The following is an 18,512-nucleotide window of genomic DNA, read 5'->3' as shown; positions in this document are numbered from 1 at the left end:
TGAAGAGATGGACTCTGCTTTTTAATGTCTGCTTTTGCTCCTTTGAAGTTTTTATTCTGGTTCTTTGCCTATTTTTATTAGTTTTTCATTTTTTTATTGATTTCAAAATTTTTACTGTAGTCTGGACATTAACCCTTTATTATAAATTTCAATATTTCATCAGTCTGTTATTTATCTTTTTTAAAATTATTATTGATGAACCTACGTTGACACATCACTATCATCCAAAGCCCATAGTTTATGTTAGGGTTCACTCTTGGTGTGGTGTACATTCTGTGGGTTTGGAGATGTGTATAATGATGTATGTTCATCGTATAATATGCAGAATAGTTTCACTGTCCTGAAAACCCTCTGTGTTCCTCCTGTTCATCCCTCTCTCCCTGCAGCCCATGGCAGCCCCAGATCAGAGTCCTAAGTGTGTATCTGTGGGTCTCTGTGGATGTCCATTCTTTCATTCCTGTTATAGGTAATTTGTGTTTTCACTTTTGTTTTTTGCTAAGTCTGGCGAGAGGCTTATGAATTTTTTAGTTCTTTAAAAGAACCAGCTTTTGATTTCATTGATATTCTCTATAATTTTGCTGTTTTTAATTTCGTTTATTTCTGTTTCTATCTTTACTGTTATTTTCTTCCTTCTGCCAGCTTTGAGTTTAATTTGCCCTTCCTTCTTGCTTCTTAAGGTGGAAGCTTAGACTATTTGCTTTAGGCCTTTTTTCCTATTCTTACGTAAGCACGTAATGCTGTAAATTTCCCTCTGAACACTGATACCGAATTTGTCTCCCACAAATTTTGATATGTTGCATTCATTTCATTTTCATTTAGTTTAAAATATTTTAAAATTTCCCTCAGTATTTCTTCTTTGATCCAGGGATTAATTTAGAAGTATATGGTTTAATTTCTAAATATTAGGGGTGAGATTGTCAGATATATTTTTGTTAATTTGTGGTTTAATTTTGTTGTGGTCAGGGAACATAGTTTGTATGATTTCTATTCTTTTGAACTTTTTAAGGTTTGTTTTATGACCCAGCATATGGTAAATGTTCCATGTGCACTTAAGAGAAATATGTATTCTGGTGTTTTTATGTAAGATCTTTTATAAATGTCAATTAGGTCAAGTTGATTCATAGTATTTTGGGGGTATTTTGTATATTTGTCGATTTTACATTTTCTTGTTCTATTAATTACTGAGAGTAATGGTAAAGTCTCCAATTATAGTTGTGTTTCTAATTCTTCTTCCAGTTCACTCAGTTTTGCTTCATAAATTTGTAATTCTAAGTGTGTAAACATCATGTATTGTTACATATTCTTAGAGAGTTTTATTTTTTATGGTGTTTTTCTTTATTTTTAGTAGTATTCTTTGTTTTGAATTCTACTTTTTCTGATATTAATGTAACTACTCAAGCGTTCTTTTTGTTATTATTTCTCAGCTTATTTTCCCATCATTTTAGTTTTAACCTATATCTTTATATTGAAAGTAGGTTACTTAGAAACAACGTATAGTGGAGTCTTGCTTTTTCATCCAATCTGATAATATTAGTCTTTTAATTTGACTTTATGCCATTTACAGTAGTGTCATTATTTATATCATTATATTAAAATCTTTCATCTTGCTAGGTGTTTTCTATCTGCTCAGTCTATTCTTTGTTTCATTTTTCTCCCCTCTTTTGAGTTAAAATTTTCAAAAACATCCAGCATTTCTTATGATTTATTTTTATCTCTGCAGTTATTTATATCTCTTGTTTATTTCTAAAAGTGATGGCCCTGAAGTTTACGTTACATCTCTTTACTCGATTTACCTTCATCTAACTTACACTGCTACCCGTGCAGTTTGATGACCTCACTACAGTATAGTATGCCCATCTCCCTTCCGCCTTTGTCCTGTTGTTGTCATACAGATTACTTTTCCATATGCTGTGAACACACAGTACATTGGTGCTCTTTTTTTTTTTTAAGATAGTTATTTAACTTTAGAGCAATTAAAAGTAAACACCAAAAAAGAGTTTTATTTTTATCTTCCTTTGTCCTCTTTCCAGTGTTCTTTATTTCTTTGTAGAGATGCAGCTTTCTGTCTGGGATCATATTCCTTCTGTCTGAAGAACTTCCTTTAACATTTTGTGTAGAGTGGGTCTGCTGGTGATGAGTTCCTTTATTTTTTGTCTGAGAAATTCTTTCTTTTTCATTTTTGAAAGCTATTTTTGCTGGATGTCAAGTTCTTGCTTGACTATTTTTTCTTTCATCACTTTCAAGATGCTATTTCACTGTGTGCTATCATGCATGGTTTTTGATAAGTCTGATGTAATTCTTAATAAATATATCTATTCCTTTCCTAGTTGTTGATCTCTTTACCCTTTCAGCTTCTTCTGAGTCATTTTTGCTAATGTATATGTTATTCTTTTTTCATAATATGCATTTAATCTAGTATTTCAGACTTTTCAGAATGCATGGCATCACTTGCATTTAATTTACATGTTATATTCTCCTTTCCTTTATGATTGATTTTATTTGTATTTTCTCTACTTTTCCTTCAGTGGGATTTATCAGGAATTTATCTATTTTTTGTCTTTCCTCAAAATCAGTTGTTACCCTGTTTTGATTCCCTTCTCATTTCTTTTTTAGTATATTTTTAAGATATTTTCTTTAGTGGTCCTATGGGGTTTACCTTTAATATGCTAAGTCTATGGCAGTCTAGTGAATTGATAGCAGCTTAGCTTCAATAGCATAAAAAAGTCTGTTCATATATGGCCCTCCTCCCCCATTTCTGCTGTTATTCCAAATTACATCTTTATATATTCTGTACCCATTAACATACATTTGAAATTATTGCTTTATGCCTTTGTCTTTTAAATCATATAGGAAACAAAAAAAAATAGTTGCAAGCCAAAAATACAATAATACTGGCTTTTATATTTACTTCTGTAGTTATCTTTTCTTGAGTTCTTTATTTCTTCATATGGCTTCAAGTTACTATCTGATGTCCTTTCATTTCAGCCTAAAGGACTCCCTTTAGCATTTCTTGTAGGACAGGTCTACTAGTGATAAATTACCTCAGTTTTTGTTTATTTCAGAATATCATAATTTCTCTTTGATTTTTAAAGGACAGTTTGGCCTGATGTAAAATTCTTGGTTGACGGTTTTTTCTTTCAGCACTTTAAATACATGATTCCGTTGCCTTCTGGCCTTCGTGGTTTCTGATGGGAAATTAACTGTTAATCTTATTGAGGGTCCCTTGTATGTGGTGAGTTTCTCTCTTGCTGCATTCAGAATTCTGTCTTTGTGTTTGTCTGTCAGTTGTTTGATTGCATATCAAACACTGATGTCTCAGTGTGGATCTCTTTGAGATTATCCTACTGGAAGTTTGTTGAGCTTCTTGATATCTTGATTATCTTTCATCAAATTTGCAAATTTTTGGCTATTATTTCCTCAAATATTCTTCTTGCCCCTTTCTTTTTCTCTTCTCCTTCTAGAACCTCCATTATGTGAATGTTGTCACCCTTGATGGTGTCCCATGGGTCTATTGGGCTCTGATTATCTCTCTTCCTTTTTTTCTTTCTGCTCCTCAGACTGGATAATTTCAATTAAACTAGGTCCAGATTTATTTTTATAATCTTTATCTCTTTATTGATATTTTCTATTTGTTGAGACATTGTTATTCTGGCTTCCTTTAACTCTTTGTCCATGATTTCCTTTAGCTGTTTGAGCATGTTTAAGACAGTTGATTTAAAGCCTTTGTCCAATAAGTCCAATGTATGTTCTTCCTCAGAGACCATTTGTCTTAAGTTCTTTTGCAAATGGGCCATATTTTTTGTTTCTTTTAATGTGTTATAATTTTTTGTTGGAAATTGGATGGTTTGAATATTATAACGTGGTAACTCTGAAAATCAGACTCTTCCCCATCATCAGGGTTTGCTTTTATTATTTGCTGTGGACTGTTGCTCTTTGCTTAGAGTCTTTTCTAAACTATTCTTTTCAGTCTGTATTCTTTGTCACGCATGGTCTCTGAAACCTTTGTTCCTTTAGCCTGTGTTAAGCTAGTTGTGACAGATTTGCTTGTATGCCAGGAGAAATAAAGACAGAATATGAAGAAATAAGGAAGGAAGGAAGGAAGGAAGGAAAGAAGGAAAGGAGGAAAACAGAAGGTAAGAGAGAGAGAGAGAAATCAAGCAAGCAAGTAAGCAAACCCCTCACAGGCTTTCCAAATGGTTTCTGTGTGGGGACAATTCCTTCAATGCTCAGCCAGTCCCTTTACAGCTCTGCCTTAGTCTTCACTTCCTGCTTGCACTAGATGAAAGCTTGGGCCATCTCAGATTTTTTCTGGGCATGCATCCTGCCCTGGGCATGTGCATAGCTTTCCAAATTTCCCAGTATACACAGGCATTTTTGAATGCTCTAATTTCCCAAAGAAACTCTCCAGCTTTTCTTCTCAAGCATCTCTTGTTTTTCTCAACTGCACTGTTTTTGCCCCAGTTGGCAGCAGGCTGTTGATTTGCCTTACATTGTTTTGAAAGAATGATTCTGCATAGCATGAGTAAGTTTTGAGTGTAATGAAACAAAAACAAGTGCTTCTGTGAGTCCTTCACATAGCCCTTAGACAAGTTAGAGCAAACACAGTTCTTTGAGGGTAAGGTCTGCTCTGCTCCCGCCAGAACCAAAGACCCTGGCCCCACACTGGGAACATGGGCTGCCATATTCCCGACTGCTGCTGAGCTGGGGGTGGGGCGCAAGGGTGAGTGAAGATGACGCAAAGCGTTCCTACTATTTAAGTTGTGTTTTTTGTGATTTAGTGTTTGTTTGGTTGCTATAAACTTTGTTTCCCAGAATTCTGAAACAGTTTATTCTGACATTTTTGCTTGATTTTTCAGTGTTTCTGTGCAGGGACGGCCCTTGGAAGCTGCCTACTCTGCCGTTTTTTGCTCCTTATTTCAAGAATTTCGAATGTCAATGAGTTCAGCTTTTTAATATTTTCTAATTTACTAATAATTATTAATCTTTATTTTCTAGTAATTTGTTTTTATCTCTTGTTTACTACTAATTATTATTATTTATTCTTTCCTCTTCCCTAGAGTGTTTTTTTCTTTGTTTGGTTGCTCATGGTAGATGTTTAATCCCTCTCTCCCTTCTTCTTTCCTTTCTTCCTTCCTCCGTTCCTTCTGCATCCCAGCTACTTTGACGTATTTGGGTACTCATTTTTAGATTTTGAAAAATTGTTATTGTAAATTTTTCTCAGTGTTTTATCTGTGGTTACTTAGGGTCATATTTTTTCATTTGCAAGTAGTTGGGATTTATTTTTAAATTGTGTTATCGTCTAGTCTTATAGCGTTGTATGTACTTAGCAAACACAGTCTGTACAGGATCTTCTTTTTGGCATTCATTAGGGTTTTTCTCTGATATTTTCATATTTAATCAGTTTTCATAAGTGTGCTGTGAATGGGTTTCCTTAAATTTTGCTAGAGTTTATTTTTTACAAATTATGCAATTAAAAGTTTGTTTATAAACATATATGCAATATTTACTAGATTGACCATCATATTTATTTAATTCATATTCTTTATATGCATATTTTCCATCTGCTTGACCTGTCTAAATCTGAAAGTATTGAGTTTCAATCTTCTGTTCAAATTATTTTGATCAGTTTTCTGTTGGATTTATATAGTTATTTTTTGATCTCTTATTTGATGCAGGAAAGTTCATGCCTATTATGTATTTAGTGAGTATTTTTAATTTAATAAAATCTTCCCTTCCTATTTAATGTATTTTTCTCCTCAATTTTACTTTGATAGTCTTTACAAAATGGAATCCATCCTGCCTTATGTATTTTTCTCTATTTTTTATCTTTTTTTAATCACAAAGCATATTAGTATATAATGAGTGCTTAAAACTGTTAGGTTTTATGATTGTTGTTACTGTTATTCAGATGCTTTTTGTGTGTGTGAGGAAGGTAGGCCCTGAGCTAACATCTGTGCCAATCTTCCTCCATTTTATGTGGAGTGCCACCACAGTGTGGCCTGATAAGTGGTTGTAGGTCCACACCCAGGATCTGAAGTGGCAAACCCTGGGCTGCCAAAGCGGAGTGCACGAGCTTAACCACTACACCACTGGGACAGCCCTTGGATGCCTTTTTTTTTTTAGTTTTAGTATAACCTGCAGTTGTACTTTATAAAAAATTCTTGAAATACTTATAGATTTTCAGAAGAGTTATAAAAATAGTACAAGAGTTCCCATATACCCCTTAACCAGTACTCACAATTATTTACATCCTATGCTATATACATTCATCAAAACTGAGAAATTAACATTGGTGCTGCATTAGGAACTAAACTATAGACTTTATTAGGATTTCACCAGTATTTCCATGATGGTCCTTTTCTGTTTCAGCACCTGACCCAGGATACCACACTGCATTGAGTCATTTACTTTCCTCATTCTCCTTCAAACTGAGACAGTGTCTCGGTCTTTCCCTGCATTTCACGACTTTGACACTTTTCAAGAGTACTGGTCAGGTGTTTTGTAGACTGTTCCTCAATTTGGGTTTTTCTGATATTTTCTCACGGGGCTATGGGTTTGGGAATTATACCATAGAAGGGAAGTGCCCTTTCAAGGAATCATATCAGAGTATACGTGACATCAACGTGATGTGTCACGGGTGATAGAGCCTTGATCACAGGGGTTTCGCCAGGTTTCTCCGCTATAAAGTTACTCTTTTTCCCTTTGCCAACTCTATTCACCGAAAAGGAGTCACTGAGTCCAGTCTCTCAAAGGGAGAGGAATTAGGTTCCGTCTCTTGAAGGGAGGGGTGTCAACTGGTGGGCCTCTGTTAAATCGACCACAGTAGTTAGTAAATATGCTGAGGCTGTGCTAGCATCCTATTTCTCTTTAAAATTTTACCCACTAATTTCAGCGTCCATCTGTGGATCTTGCCTGTGGCAGTTACCACTGTGGTGTTCTAATGGTGATTTTTCTATTTCCCTTGTTCTTTTTACATTTGTTATTTGGAATTCTCCTGTAAGGAATATTTGCCTTTTCTTCCCCATTTGTTTGTTTATTCCAGAATCAGCAAACTCTTTCTGTAATGGGCCAGATAGAAAATATTTGTGGACCAAACAGTCTGTGTCACACAACTAACTCTACTCTTGTAGTGTGAAACAGCCATAGATAATGCGTAAGTAAGTGGGTGTGGATATGTTCCAATAAATCTTTATTTTTAAAAACAAGCATTGGGCCAAATTTGGCCTGCAGGCCAACTTCTGATAATTAATTCATTTATTTATATCAGATGAACTTATGGATATTTATTTTGTTCTTTGGGTTATAAATGTATTACTATCACTATTTATTTTATTATTCAAATTGTCCCAGCTTTGGCCTTTGGGAGCTCTTTCAGTCAGCTCCTTTGACATTTGCCCATCTTTGGGGTTTATTTATTTATTTAATTTGTGAACTTTCTTATTTTCTGGCACTACAAGATCCTCCAGGCTCATTTTTTAAATGGGTAGTTTGTATTTTTGTTCCTTAACACATGAGATGTCTTCCTCCTTCTCATCGGAAGGTCTCAATACTTGACTGGTTTTAGAGTTCTTAAGTTTACGATGTTTATTTTTTGTGTTCCGGTGTTTAATGTTCTCTAAAGTCTGCCTGATGTTTTTCCTACCATTTTGGATGGACGGTTGGGGTGTGAGGGTGGGGAGTTTAATGTTTTGAAACTACGAGGTTTTGCAAGAATAGAAATGAAGTCGATTTCCTCTCAGCCTCTGCTGCCCCCATCACTGAGATCTTTTTTTGACCTACAGACTCAAGATGTAGAAATTTCTTCTAGAATGCCTTGTTAGTGTTCTTGTTTCATGTTGATGTTCTCCCTCTGCCAGACTTACATTGGTTGGTTCTCTGTTAATGGTCCTCGATGTCTCTTCTCATTTTCCTTCATGTTTTCTTTAAAAATCTCTATGTCCTTTTCTTCTGCAGTCTTGGAGAGCTTTTTAAGTATGTTGTCTATGTCACCGATTTGACTTTCTGCATGTTGATTCTGTCCTTTTCTGGTTCCAATGGGAATTCTACTTCTTTGTTTGCGTTTTTTCTTTGGTTTCCTTACATCCTGTCTTATGTAAACCAGTCTTCTTTCATTTCAGTTTCCTTGTCAACCTGTTGGTTTCGTTTCATCACTTATCTTTTTTTCCTCCCTCTCTTTGAAAAACAGAGGTCTTATTTTCTGCAGTCTTTGAAAACATGACACAGGTGCTATCCAAGATCAAGACAAGTGGTACTTTTCTTAGTATGACTTTACTTTGAATTTTTAGTTATGATTATGTCCTGATAGGTTTTATAAATATGTCCTGTGATGATGTTGCTGTTACCAGTTTTTGTCTGTGTGTTTTTGATCAGAGAGCAGTCTCTTTGGTTTGGTGTTTTCCAGTACAGTGGGTGTGGAAATTTCTCTTGGTCCCTTGTCACTTGGATGCTCCTGAGTTCACCATTCAGACTCTCGCCCAGAGGTTAGCTTGAATTACATGGCTCTGAGCCGAATTTCTTGGTCTGGCAGCTATTTCGCTGGTGTTGTTCTGCTGGACTGAGCCCAAATGCCTCCTGTTGGTACTGCCTTCTCTGACTAGATAATCTGAAGCAATCGCTCTTCTAGACCTCAAACAGCCCATTCCTAGTTGCTCTCAGAATTTGTCCTGTCTTTATCCTTCCCAAGGACTTCATACCGCAAATTGTATTGATGGGGTCCCTGCGCCTTTCTACCCCTAAGGGAGTTGTTGTGGGATGTTGAAAGGATGCAGAAAGAGAGGTCCTTGTGGATGTGGGGCTTGAGGTCCAGAATCAGGGAATGTCTAGGGATGGCGGCTCTGGCATATGTATGGGCAGACAGCAGGTGTGCACATCTTCCTTTATCTTTTTTGGCCTTATATTTTGCATTCAGAGGTTAAGGCATGTACTAATAACCCAGAGTTTCTCAGTCCAGCCCCGTCTGGTGTAGGGTGCATCTCTTCAAGAGTCTGGATAGTCTTTGATTGCTAATCCTGGGTTCCCGAGCTATTGTAATTTTATACACTGTTGTTGTTGTTTGCTGGGAAGCTAGGATAGGGAATATGATTGATGAGTAGTCTGTTTCCATTCCAACCAATGGAGAATTGGAGCAGGAGGCCCACATGGCATGAGGGGGACCCCAGGCGAGTCAAGCTCAAGTCTCCGTCTGAACCATGTAAAGGAGCTCTAGGTTTCCTGTGGCCTTGGCAGGAGTTGAGGGGAGGCGTCTGAAGCCACAGATGTGCTGTCAGCCTCAGGCGGGTTGGGCCCCCTGGACAAGAGTGGGAGGTGGATATAGAGCAGTCACTGGAAGTGAGGGACCCAGCACGCGTTGGCCCAAGACGTAGCTCTCTGCTGCTGGCCAGAGGCGGGCAGACGTTTTATCTTCTATAAAAAATGGGAATAAATTTACTGACTTGTTGGGTTATTTTGAAGATAAAATGAGTCAGCATATAGGGATTGTGTCCTACAGTGGCTGGCGCTTAGTGAATGCTGAGTGAATGTTAGGTGGTGGTGGTGGTTTTGGAAAGCTGCTAGTAGAAGGCTGAGGAGGAAGGTGGGGAGTGACCTCTGTCTGCTTACAAGGGCACTGGTCCAGATTTTCTCCATCTCTGAAGGTCCAGTTTGGTTTCAGATTAAATTGTCCTTTCTCGGAGGAATACTCCTGCCCACAGGATTTTAGTGCCCTGCTTCTTCCACCCTTCTTTCTCACAGCACCCTTGTCTTCACCATCAGAGCACCTCCCATGATTTGTTACTACATGTTATTTGGGCTCACTCCTTTAGGGGCTTGTCCTCTTCTAAGCTGGTGGTTTCCCACTTGTGCGATGTGGCCAAGGGGCTAAGAAGTTGGGCTAAGGAGTCGGACGAACTAGGGTTCTAGTCTTGGCTAGCCACCTCCTGACTGTGTGATGGAGGGGAAGTTACCTACCTTCTCTGAGCCTCAACTTCTTCACCTCTCCAATGGTGAGAATAATGCCCAGCGGCAAGCCTGGGTATAAAGATGAAATCTAACACCTTATAACTACTTAACACATTTCCTGGAACTTAGCATCTTCCAATAAAGGTAACTGTCATCATCATTATTCCTAATGAGACAGCCATCCACTTGTCATGGCGGCATTGGTGATAATTGCATCGGAATTTCCCTGCCCCCTCCTGCAGTAGCGTAGCATCTCTTATTAACTGGGATCACAGAGAGTAAATGTTAATTAATGATTTGGTTGAACTCTAAGGAATAGTTCAGGGTCTCAGATTGCTTATCTTTGGAGAAAGAAGCTGGCCGGTGCGTGCGAGCACGCGATTTTTGAACACCATCCATGCGGTGGTTAGTCGGTACACAGACAAGGGATGGTTGTTTCCATTTGGAGGGCCTGTGCAGGTAGGGTGGGGTGGTGCATGGGGAGTAGAGTGGCCAGCACCCAGAGGCCCAGGTCTCTGTTTTCAGCGGGTGTAAGGAGTTAAAGGACCATGGAAAAGGTTGGGGGAGCTTAGAAGGGAAGAAGGAATTTCCCAGACGGAGAACCTTCGGTCCTATGCAAGATCAAGTCCTACATAATGTGGGCTTTTGTTATCAGCACAACAAATCAGAATTCTGGTTCAGTTTGAGGTGCTCCTGAGAAGAAGAGGAAAGAGGGTCGGAAAACCTACGCAGGGATGAAAAGGAGGTTAGGTACCAGGAGACAGTGGATTCAAAGTCTAATGGGATATGTGGGACCCAGCTTTCCTCTGAGCAACTGCTGGGCATTTTGGTCTTTCAGAAAAAGCAATTGTTTTTCTGGACCTGAAAAAAAGCTTTCTTTTCCCCAGTGTTTAAACTGGAAGAAGTAAGGTATATAAAAGCACTTTTGTCAACAGAAGTTTCATACATATCAGAGCAATCCCACTCATCTCCCTGTGGTGCTTTGCGATGTACAAGACACTTTACTTTCCCCATATCTGTTTCCTTGCAGTTCCTCCAAGAATCTTGCAGGTAGCTATTATTATTATTTCTATTTTAGAGATGGGGTCACTGAGGCCCAGAGAGGCTGGGCAACTTGCCCACGGTCTATGTGGATAGAAAGTGGCAGGGCCAACAGTTTTCCCCACACACCAGGCTGTTAGGGGTGATCCTGTTCCTACTTTTAGTACTGTCTCTCATCAGTATTGGGTGAACTTAAGTGGAAACGGTTGTCAAACCACCCAGTGGCTTTGTGGATGGGACTAGAGGTGGGAGCTGTGGCTTTTCTGTCCCCCATAAAGCCACTTGTGACTCTGTGACTCAATATTTCAGTAACTAGAAGGGAAGAAAAGCAAGCTCTCCTCCTAGCGTGGCCCCAAATAGCTAGGTAGATATCACACCCTTGCTGACCCCCCAGGCTTCTTGAGCAGCCGTGTTCTGCAGAGCCATCCCCCATACTTGGAAGGACTTATCCAAGTAGGTGGACTCTCTCTTCTTCCCAAGGAGGAGTTGATTATCCTAAAGAGATCCTATTCTGTAGTGGGGAAACTTTCTGTCTTTAGATGCCACCATGGTTTGTGTTCGCAGGAGGATGTGCAAGATTAAGTGACCTTTACTATGGAATGCAAAACTACTCATTTGTATATTCTCCACAACCACCCTGTAAGATAGGTGCTGTTATTTCCGCCTTGCTGGATGAGTCATCTGAGGCCCAAAGAGGTTTAGTAACTTGCTCAAGAACACATGATAAAGGCTTAGCAAGAGATTTAAACCAGATGGTCTTGCTCCATAGCCTGTGTTCTTAAATGCTGTACTAAGCTCATTTTGATGAGTGAGTGCCATCCATCTACTACCCATCCACTCTTGAACTCACCTCTCTACCTACCCTTTCACTCATCACCCATCCATCCAATCATCTGTCCATTTATCCATCTTTCCATTCACCCACCCATCCCACTGTCCTCCTATCTGTTCATCCATCCATCCATCCATCCATCTACCCACCTACCCATCTCACTATCCACCCAGCTGTTGATCTATCTACCAACCATCCATTTTTTCCTCCTTCTTTTTTTCCTTCCTTCCTTCCATCCATCCATCCCACTATCCACCCATATGTTCATTCATTCACTCAACCATCCATTTTTCCATTCATTCATCCAGCCACCCACCCACCCACCTATCCATTGTGTTGGCTGTTTGTCTGACATGGTTTTCTAGAGCATCATCTTGGGGAAGAAGTTTCTCCATCCTGGGAGGCAAGCATGTGCTTTCTGAAGCTGGAGACTTCCATGCCAACACAAATCCCTTAGCTCCCAAGAAATATCTGGGGGCTTGCTCTTGACACCCTAGGTTGATGTTCTTGGGAATGCTGCTGTTTCAGGGAGTGCCAGGTTGCTTGTTCACTTTCCTCCCTCTGTAAACCTGTGGAGGGTTTCCCCATGCAAAGTTCTCCAAATCCGCAAAGCCACAGGCTCTTGCAGAAATGCTCTTGACTTTCTGAAGCATTGTCACAAAAGAATACTCAACTAGCCTCTTTCCTTGATTAAATGGTTGGAAGCTGGATTAGTTGGCATGGTTTTACTTTTTAAAAAAACTGTTGTAGAATTTGTGTGTTACATCTAAAAATTATGTAATAAATCTAAAACAGATGTTCACAGAGCATTTTATAAGGAGAGAAATTTTAATAGAAATGGGCCAATTTGATTTGAGATAAATCAATTAAGGAAACAATTTTAATTGGCTGTGAAGAAGCAGTATTATGAAGAGGCAGTATGGCCTAGCTATTTACATATCTATTAAGTGCAAAGCAATGAAAGTTTTGTTTAATTAGTTTGCATAGCCTCTGTTTTGCATAAACCATTGGGGGACAATCTTACTTTTCGATTTTTTTTACATTATATTGCGGAAAATTTTAAACAGACAAGAATTCAGACATGTAAACATAACAGTGATGTAATGAACCCCTATGTACCCATTACCCATCTTTAACAATTATCAGCTGTAACTGTATCCCCTTCCCCCTATTGTATTGGTTTTCTTTTCATGAGTTTTGATGGCATATTCCTCACTTATTACTGAATTTTATTGGGTCAAAATTTCATTCTAGAAAAGTGTATTATGTTGACATTGAAATATAATAAACTTTTGAATAGAATTGCTTACTTTTTCATTGAAATTTAGCTTTTTTGGTAGAGCATTGGGAATTTTCTTCATTTGTTCTAATTAAAAAAAATTTGAATCTAGAGCAAAGTTGGAAGAATAATAAAGGAACCCTCACATACCCCTCACCTTGGTAGACCAGTGGTTAGTATCAGGACTGGCATTTTCCTAAGTGTGTTTTTCCATGAGATTCCTTGAAGACAGGGGAGATTTCCTTACCGTGAAGGTACATAGACAGTAGCACATGGCTCTAGAACCAGAGAGACACGGGTTCCGGTCTCAGCTCCACCACCGCCTAGCCCTACATTGTAGGCAAGTTGCTTCGTACTCAATCCGTTCGTCTACCAATGGGAGTAATGATGGTGTACACCCCGTGGGGCTATGCAAGCACATAACAGGCCATCAACAAGTGTGACCTATCACCTCGCCGTGCGGTTGTGCTCCCCGCATGGCGGCTGGGGGAGCTGAATAGAAGGAAATCGGGCTTTGTTGATTCAAGTCATTTTGGTCAATATGGAAGATTTTTGTAGTTGAGAGAATCGCTGGGCCTCGTGATTAAGAAAATAAATCCAGATGAGAGGGTTCAAATCCTAGCTCTGCCCTTCCCACCTTGGAACTTGGTTGAGTGACTTAATCTCTCTGAGTCCTTGTTTCCTCACTGTAAACTGGGGGTGGAGAGAATACCTACCACACTGGGATGTGGGCAGGAGAAAATGAGATGGGCGCATCCTTGCCCAACATTTAGTATTGTGTCTGCTTCATCCATGCCCGGTGAATGTTAGTAATCATTAGTATTATTGTAAGGGCACATTAGCATTGTGCCCGCCATAAAATGCCCCGTAAATGTCACTTATTATTATAAGTGAGGGTGAAAAAGCCACACCAAATTGGTCTTTAAAAGTCTGGTTCCACTTTGCTGCAATGAAAAGAATAAAGATCTTTCCTGAAAGCTTGCAATGTGATTTCCAGTAGGAGTAAGTCTGGGATGGACAGACGGATGCCAACAGCAGGGCATGGCATCACACAGTCATCGTGGGAAATGACCGTGTGCCTTAGGTTCCATTCAGTGATGTCCTAAAATAAACCAGCCTTCTTGATGGTTCCTGGAAGTGTCAGCTTCCTGCATTGATCAGCTCGCCCCATGGCCAGGGCGGGCACCTCCTCCCTGAGGGCTTGTGCTGTCCTTGTTGCCTGTGACTGATCTTTTCCTCTCTCTCTCTCTCTCTCTCTTTTCTGACTCTCATCTTGTATCCCAGGTTGAAAGGATTGTAGACAAGAGGAAGAACAAGAAAGGGAAATGGGAGTATCTTATCCGGTGGAAAGGCTATGGGAGCACCGAGGACACGTGGGAGCCCGAGCACCACCTGCTGCACTGTGAGGAGTTTATCGACGAATTCAACGGGCTGCACTTGTCCAAGGAGAAGAGGATCAAGTCAGGGAAGCAGGCCAGCGCCTCCAAGCTCCTGCGGGACAGCCGAGGCCCATCCGTTGAGAAACTCCCCCACAGACCTTCTGAATCTGGAAAGAGCAAAGGGACTTCCCATAAACGGAAGCGAATCAACCCTTCCCTGTCCAAGCCGAAGAAAGGGTACCCAGCCAAGCCCCCTGCGGGAGGGGACAGGGCCACCAAGACGGTGTCTTACAGGACTACCCCCAGTGGTTTGCAAATAATGCCCCTGAAAAAGGCTCAGAATGGGCTAGAAAATGGGGACACCGGTTCCGAGAAGGACGAGAAGCACTTCGGAAACGGGTCCCACCAGCCCGGCTTGGATTTGAATGATGTCGGAGAGCAAGACCTGGGCGAGTGCGATGTTAGCCACACGGCGCTGGCGGAGAACGGGCTCGGTATGTGGCTTGTCTTCCCCTTGCGTTTGGCCCTGGCCATGTGGATTAGGGCTTTGTGTGCAGCCTAGGGAGCTGCATCTGACCCCCAGCCAGGCAGGAATTCTCCCTCGTCTCTCTCCACCAGGGCCGAGTAGACTTGGTCATATGCCCACACTGGTTGCAGACACCTCTGCGTGTGGGGAGGCCAAGCCCCTGGTGCTCCAGCCAGGGCCTGTAATGGGTTGAAAACCCCTGACTGCACTTCAGGACACCCAAGACCATGGGAACCAGTCTAGAGCCCCTGCTCTGAGGGCAACTCCAAGTCCCCATCCATCAGGACCCCGAGACTCATGTCCCCAGAGGGCCTGTGCCTTTCTGGGGCAGCATGCACCTCACAGAGCCTTGCTTGCCATCTCATTGTGCTCCCAGCAGTGTAGCTCGGAGAGGGCGTCTGGGCTGGAGTCTGTTCCTCCTTCCCAGACCCAGTTTGGATGTGGAGTTCTCCAAACCTGTCTGTAAGCCTGAGCCTCTTGCCCTTCATCTGTTGCTAACATGCATGATCTGGCCCCATTTCTGTGTCGGGTCCTAAATGCCACCTGACCCCATCTTAGGCTGTTCTTTGATTTGCCTCTTCTTACTCTACCCTGGAAGCCACACAGCAGAGATTATGGAATTCCTTCCTCTTCCCAAGTCCCCACAGGCAAAATTAAGGAAAGAGGAGGCAATGACCCAGGTAATTCAAGCTCCCAAACCTGACATTTCCTCCATAGTCCAGTTGCTTCTTGCCTGAGTCCTTAGTGGCTCAAATCATCCAGGTTAGCCATCCTTGCTGGTTACACGCATGCCCTCATTTCTCGCATACCTGTGTGTCTACATGGTGGCATTTCCTCTTTCGCTGCCAGAACCCTAAGCCTCGGGTTGTCAGGAAATCCTGCATGAGTGTGGACAACCCACGCCCAACAGAGTTGAGCCATCCGATGCTCTGGATGGAACCAGAGTGTGAGAACACGGGTGCTGGGCTGCAGGTGGGATGGGCTGGAATTGCTCACGGAGGGATGGGATGACGGAGGCAAATGCAGCTGAGAGGCATGGTGAGTTCAGAGTTCAGAGTGCTCAGAAAATCCCCCGCTGGGGAGACCAGGACATCTTTAGGGACTCTCCCCAGGGAATCCGAGCACTCCACTTTCAGGTTCCTCTTTCTCCAGAGAGAGGAATTTCACCCAAATAGGATTTATTTATCTCTGCCCCAGATTGACTCACGTTTCTGTCTGGGGATCCCTGGTGCTGACATGACCCTGCCTGCTAACATATGTAAAAGCTGTTTGTTTTGAAAATTCATCTCTCCGGGAGGAGCGGGCTTGTGTCGATGAGGCCTGGCATGAACACCCATGTTCGATGTTCCTGTGACAGCTGCCAGCAGTGGAGGAATTCCCCGTCGTGGGGAGGGTGGCTGGGGAGGGGAGCTTTCGAGGCTCCTTGGGTGCAGGCTCAGGGAACTTGGGCTTGATTCCCTGCACCCTGCCCTGCTCAAAATGTGGCTGCGCTGAGAGTGAGGGGAGAAACATGAGGGTGGACAGTTTGCTGATTGGAGCTGCTAGACCTGCAGAATGAAGGAGAGAGGCCAGACTGGTGGAGAAGGCTGGAGGAAGGCGCACCTTTCCTTCATGCAACTCTCCAAAGGGGCAGAGCTGCCGGCCGTTTGCTCTCCATCCTTGGGCCTTGTTGATGCCCCCTGGCTCACGATCTGATGATGTGGCGTGGTACCCCACAACCAAGGGAAATAGGCGAGGACGAGCCTGCTGGCCTCAGTGGCGGCCTTGTACACCCCCAGCATTAACTCTGGAACGCTTCTTTACACTTTCTCGTCCCTGATCCCTCCTCGGCCTCATTTGTTCCCTGAGGTTGAATCTTCTCTACTCCACCTGGGCCCACCTGGATAGAGAGGAGGAAGCCATCCCTTTTGTTCGGTTTTGGATGTTCCTGAAGGGCCTTCTTGCTCAGTCGCATCCCATCGTATTGGTGTCCTTGAGAGCCTCTCATAGGCTGTCAGATTCTCAGATTTGACCCATAGATTACCTGGAGCCTTGTTAGAATGTTGACTAAGGCGGGAGGAGCCCTTTCACCAGCACCTGGTGACTCTGTGCATCTCGAGGCATGCTCTGTGCGCAGTGGGGGCGGCAGTGAAGTTTCTGATCAGGTGTCGGTTTAAATCGTTTGATACTTTTTTTGAGCACTTCCTAAGGATTAGTCACCACACTAGATGCTTGGAGTAGAGTAATGAAGAGATAGGTAGGGACTGCTCCCTCTGACACTTACAGTCTACTCTCCAGTAAGCTGAGAGTAGCTGTCCCTAGGTCAATGTTGAGATTCCTGAGGCTGGCTCATCAGAAGGAGTAACATGTATGTTATGTAGATGGTATGCCTTTCCTATACCTGCAGTGACATCTCCTGTGATCACTGGGATGATAAATGCTCCAACCACTGTCAGCCTTTAACACTCTAATTAGAACTAGCTTATTATCCAGGTCTTAGGGTAATTGGGGAGAGGAAAAGACTGGGAATCCTTGCCAGAAATACAGAGTGGTTTGGGGTTCTTGGAGAAGACCCAAGGCAGAGGGGGTTTTGTGGTTCTAGAACTTTCCAGCAAGGGGTTGGAGGTGTCATCAAGCAAAACATGGTTCCACTTATGTTTTCAACTAGAGGGAAGCCTTGATGAAGCCAGTATCCGTGTGCCTGAGGACCCCTGACTGTCTTTTTCCTCCCCGCTTCCTTAACCCTGCCTTCTCTGACCCCCTCCACCAAAGGATCCAGTTCCCCATGGCAGAAGGATGAGCCAGCGGGGTTTTCAGCACAGAGGCGGGCTCGTCTTTGCCGGGCAGAAGGGGATGGGGAGATCCTGGCTACGCTTTCCCAACATTTGTTTTGGGGGTGGGCTGTTGCTTTTTATATGATTTTAACTTGTCTTTGGTGAATTATGGTTCTGCATACAGAAAAGCAACTTATGTAACACGTTACTCATTTACTGCTGACTTCCCTGATCTGTGCTGTGGGAACAAATGCTAAATTGGGGCTCCGGCGGGTGGTGTTTTGGTTTCAGACTGAGTTTCCCCCAGCACTGTTGTGAAGTGTACGCAGCAACTCAGGAGCGCTCTTGATTCTGATTCTTCTCCAGTAATGACAAACGGCTCTGTGGTCCAGGGACCATCTGCCTCGATACCCCTCGGGGAGCTTGTTAAATATGGGCTCCACCCCAATGGAATGAATCGGGATCTCTGGGGCAGGGTGTGGATTATGCATTTGAAGGGCTGCATTTTAACAGCCATGGGTGTATATAGTAGTTCCTGTGGAAGCATTTGGTTGTAAGTGATGGGTGGTTCATAGATCTGTTTGTTGGTAGATCCAGACGTACTCCTTGGATTTTAAACTTGTAAGTGGGAGCGTGATTTGGTCCTTTAAAGGTTTAGTGCCTGACATAATTTCTCTTCCTTGCTAATGTATTTTTTACCAGGCATCTCTTTTCCTCCTTAACAGACCAGTTTCATCTGTATGGAAAAGCTTTTGGGTTCGCTGAC

At 42.1% G+C, this 18,512-nt stretch overlaps 1 protein-coding gene across 3 annotated transcripts in view; it reads left to right on the top strand.

Moving 5' to 3' along the window:
- The window catches only part of CDYL2 (chromodomain Y like 2), a 157,011-nt gene that overhangs the window by 89,117 nt on the left and 49,382 nt on the right, over window positions 1-18,512 (top strand). For all 3 annotated transcript variants that reach the window (XM_070500412.1, XM_044761119.2, XM_044761120.2), the window contains exon 2: window positions 14,373-14,961. In XM_070500412.1, coding sequence (XP_070356513.1) covers window positions 14,373-14,961 — 589 coding nt within the window. The remainder of the gene's footprint in view (window positions 1-14,372; window positions 14,962-18,512) is intronic.

Source organism: Equus asinus, chromosome 28, assembly GCF_041296235.1.
Source record: "Equus asinus isolate D_3611 breed Donkey chromosome 28, EquAss-T2T_v2, whole genome shotgun sequence".
Taxonomy (NCBI): domain Eukaryota; kingdom Metazoa; phylum Chordata; class Mammalia; order Perissodactyla; family Equidae; genus Equus; species Equus asinus.
This window is presented reverse-complemented; position numbering and strand designations above follow the sequence as displayed.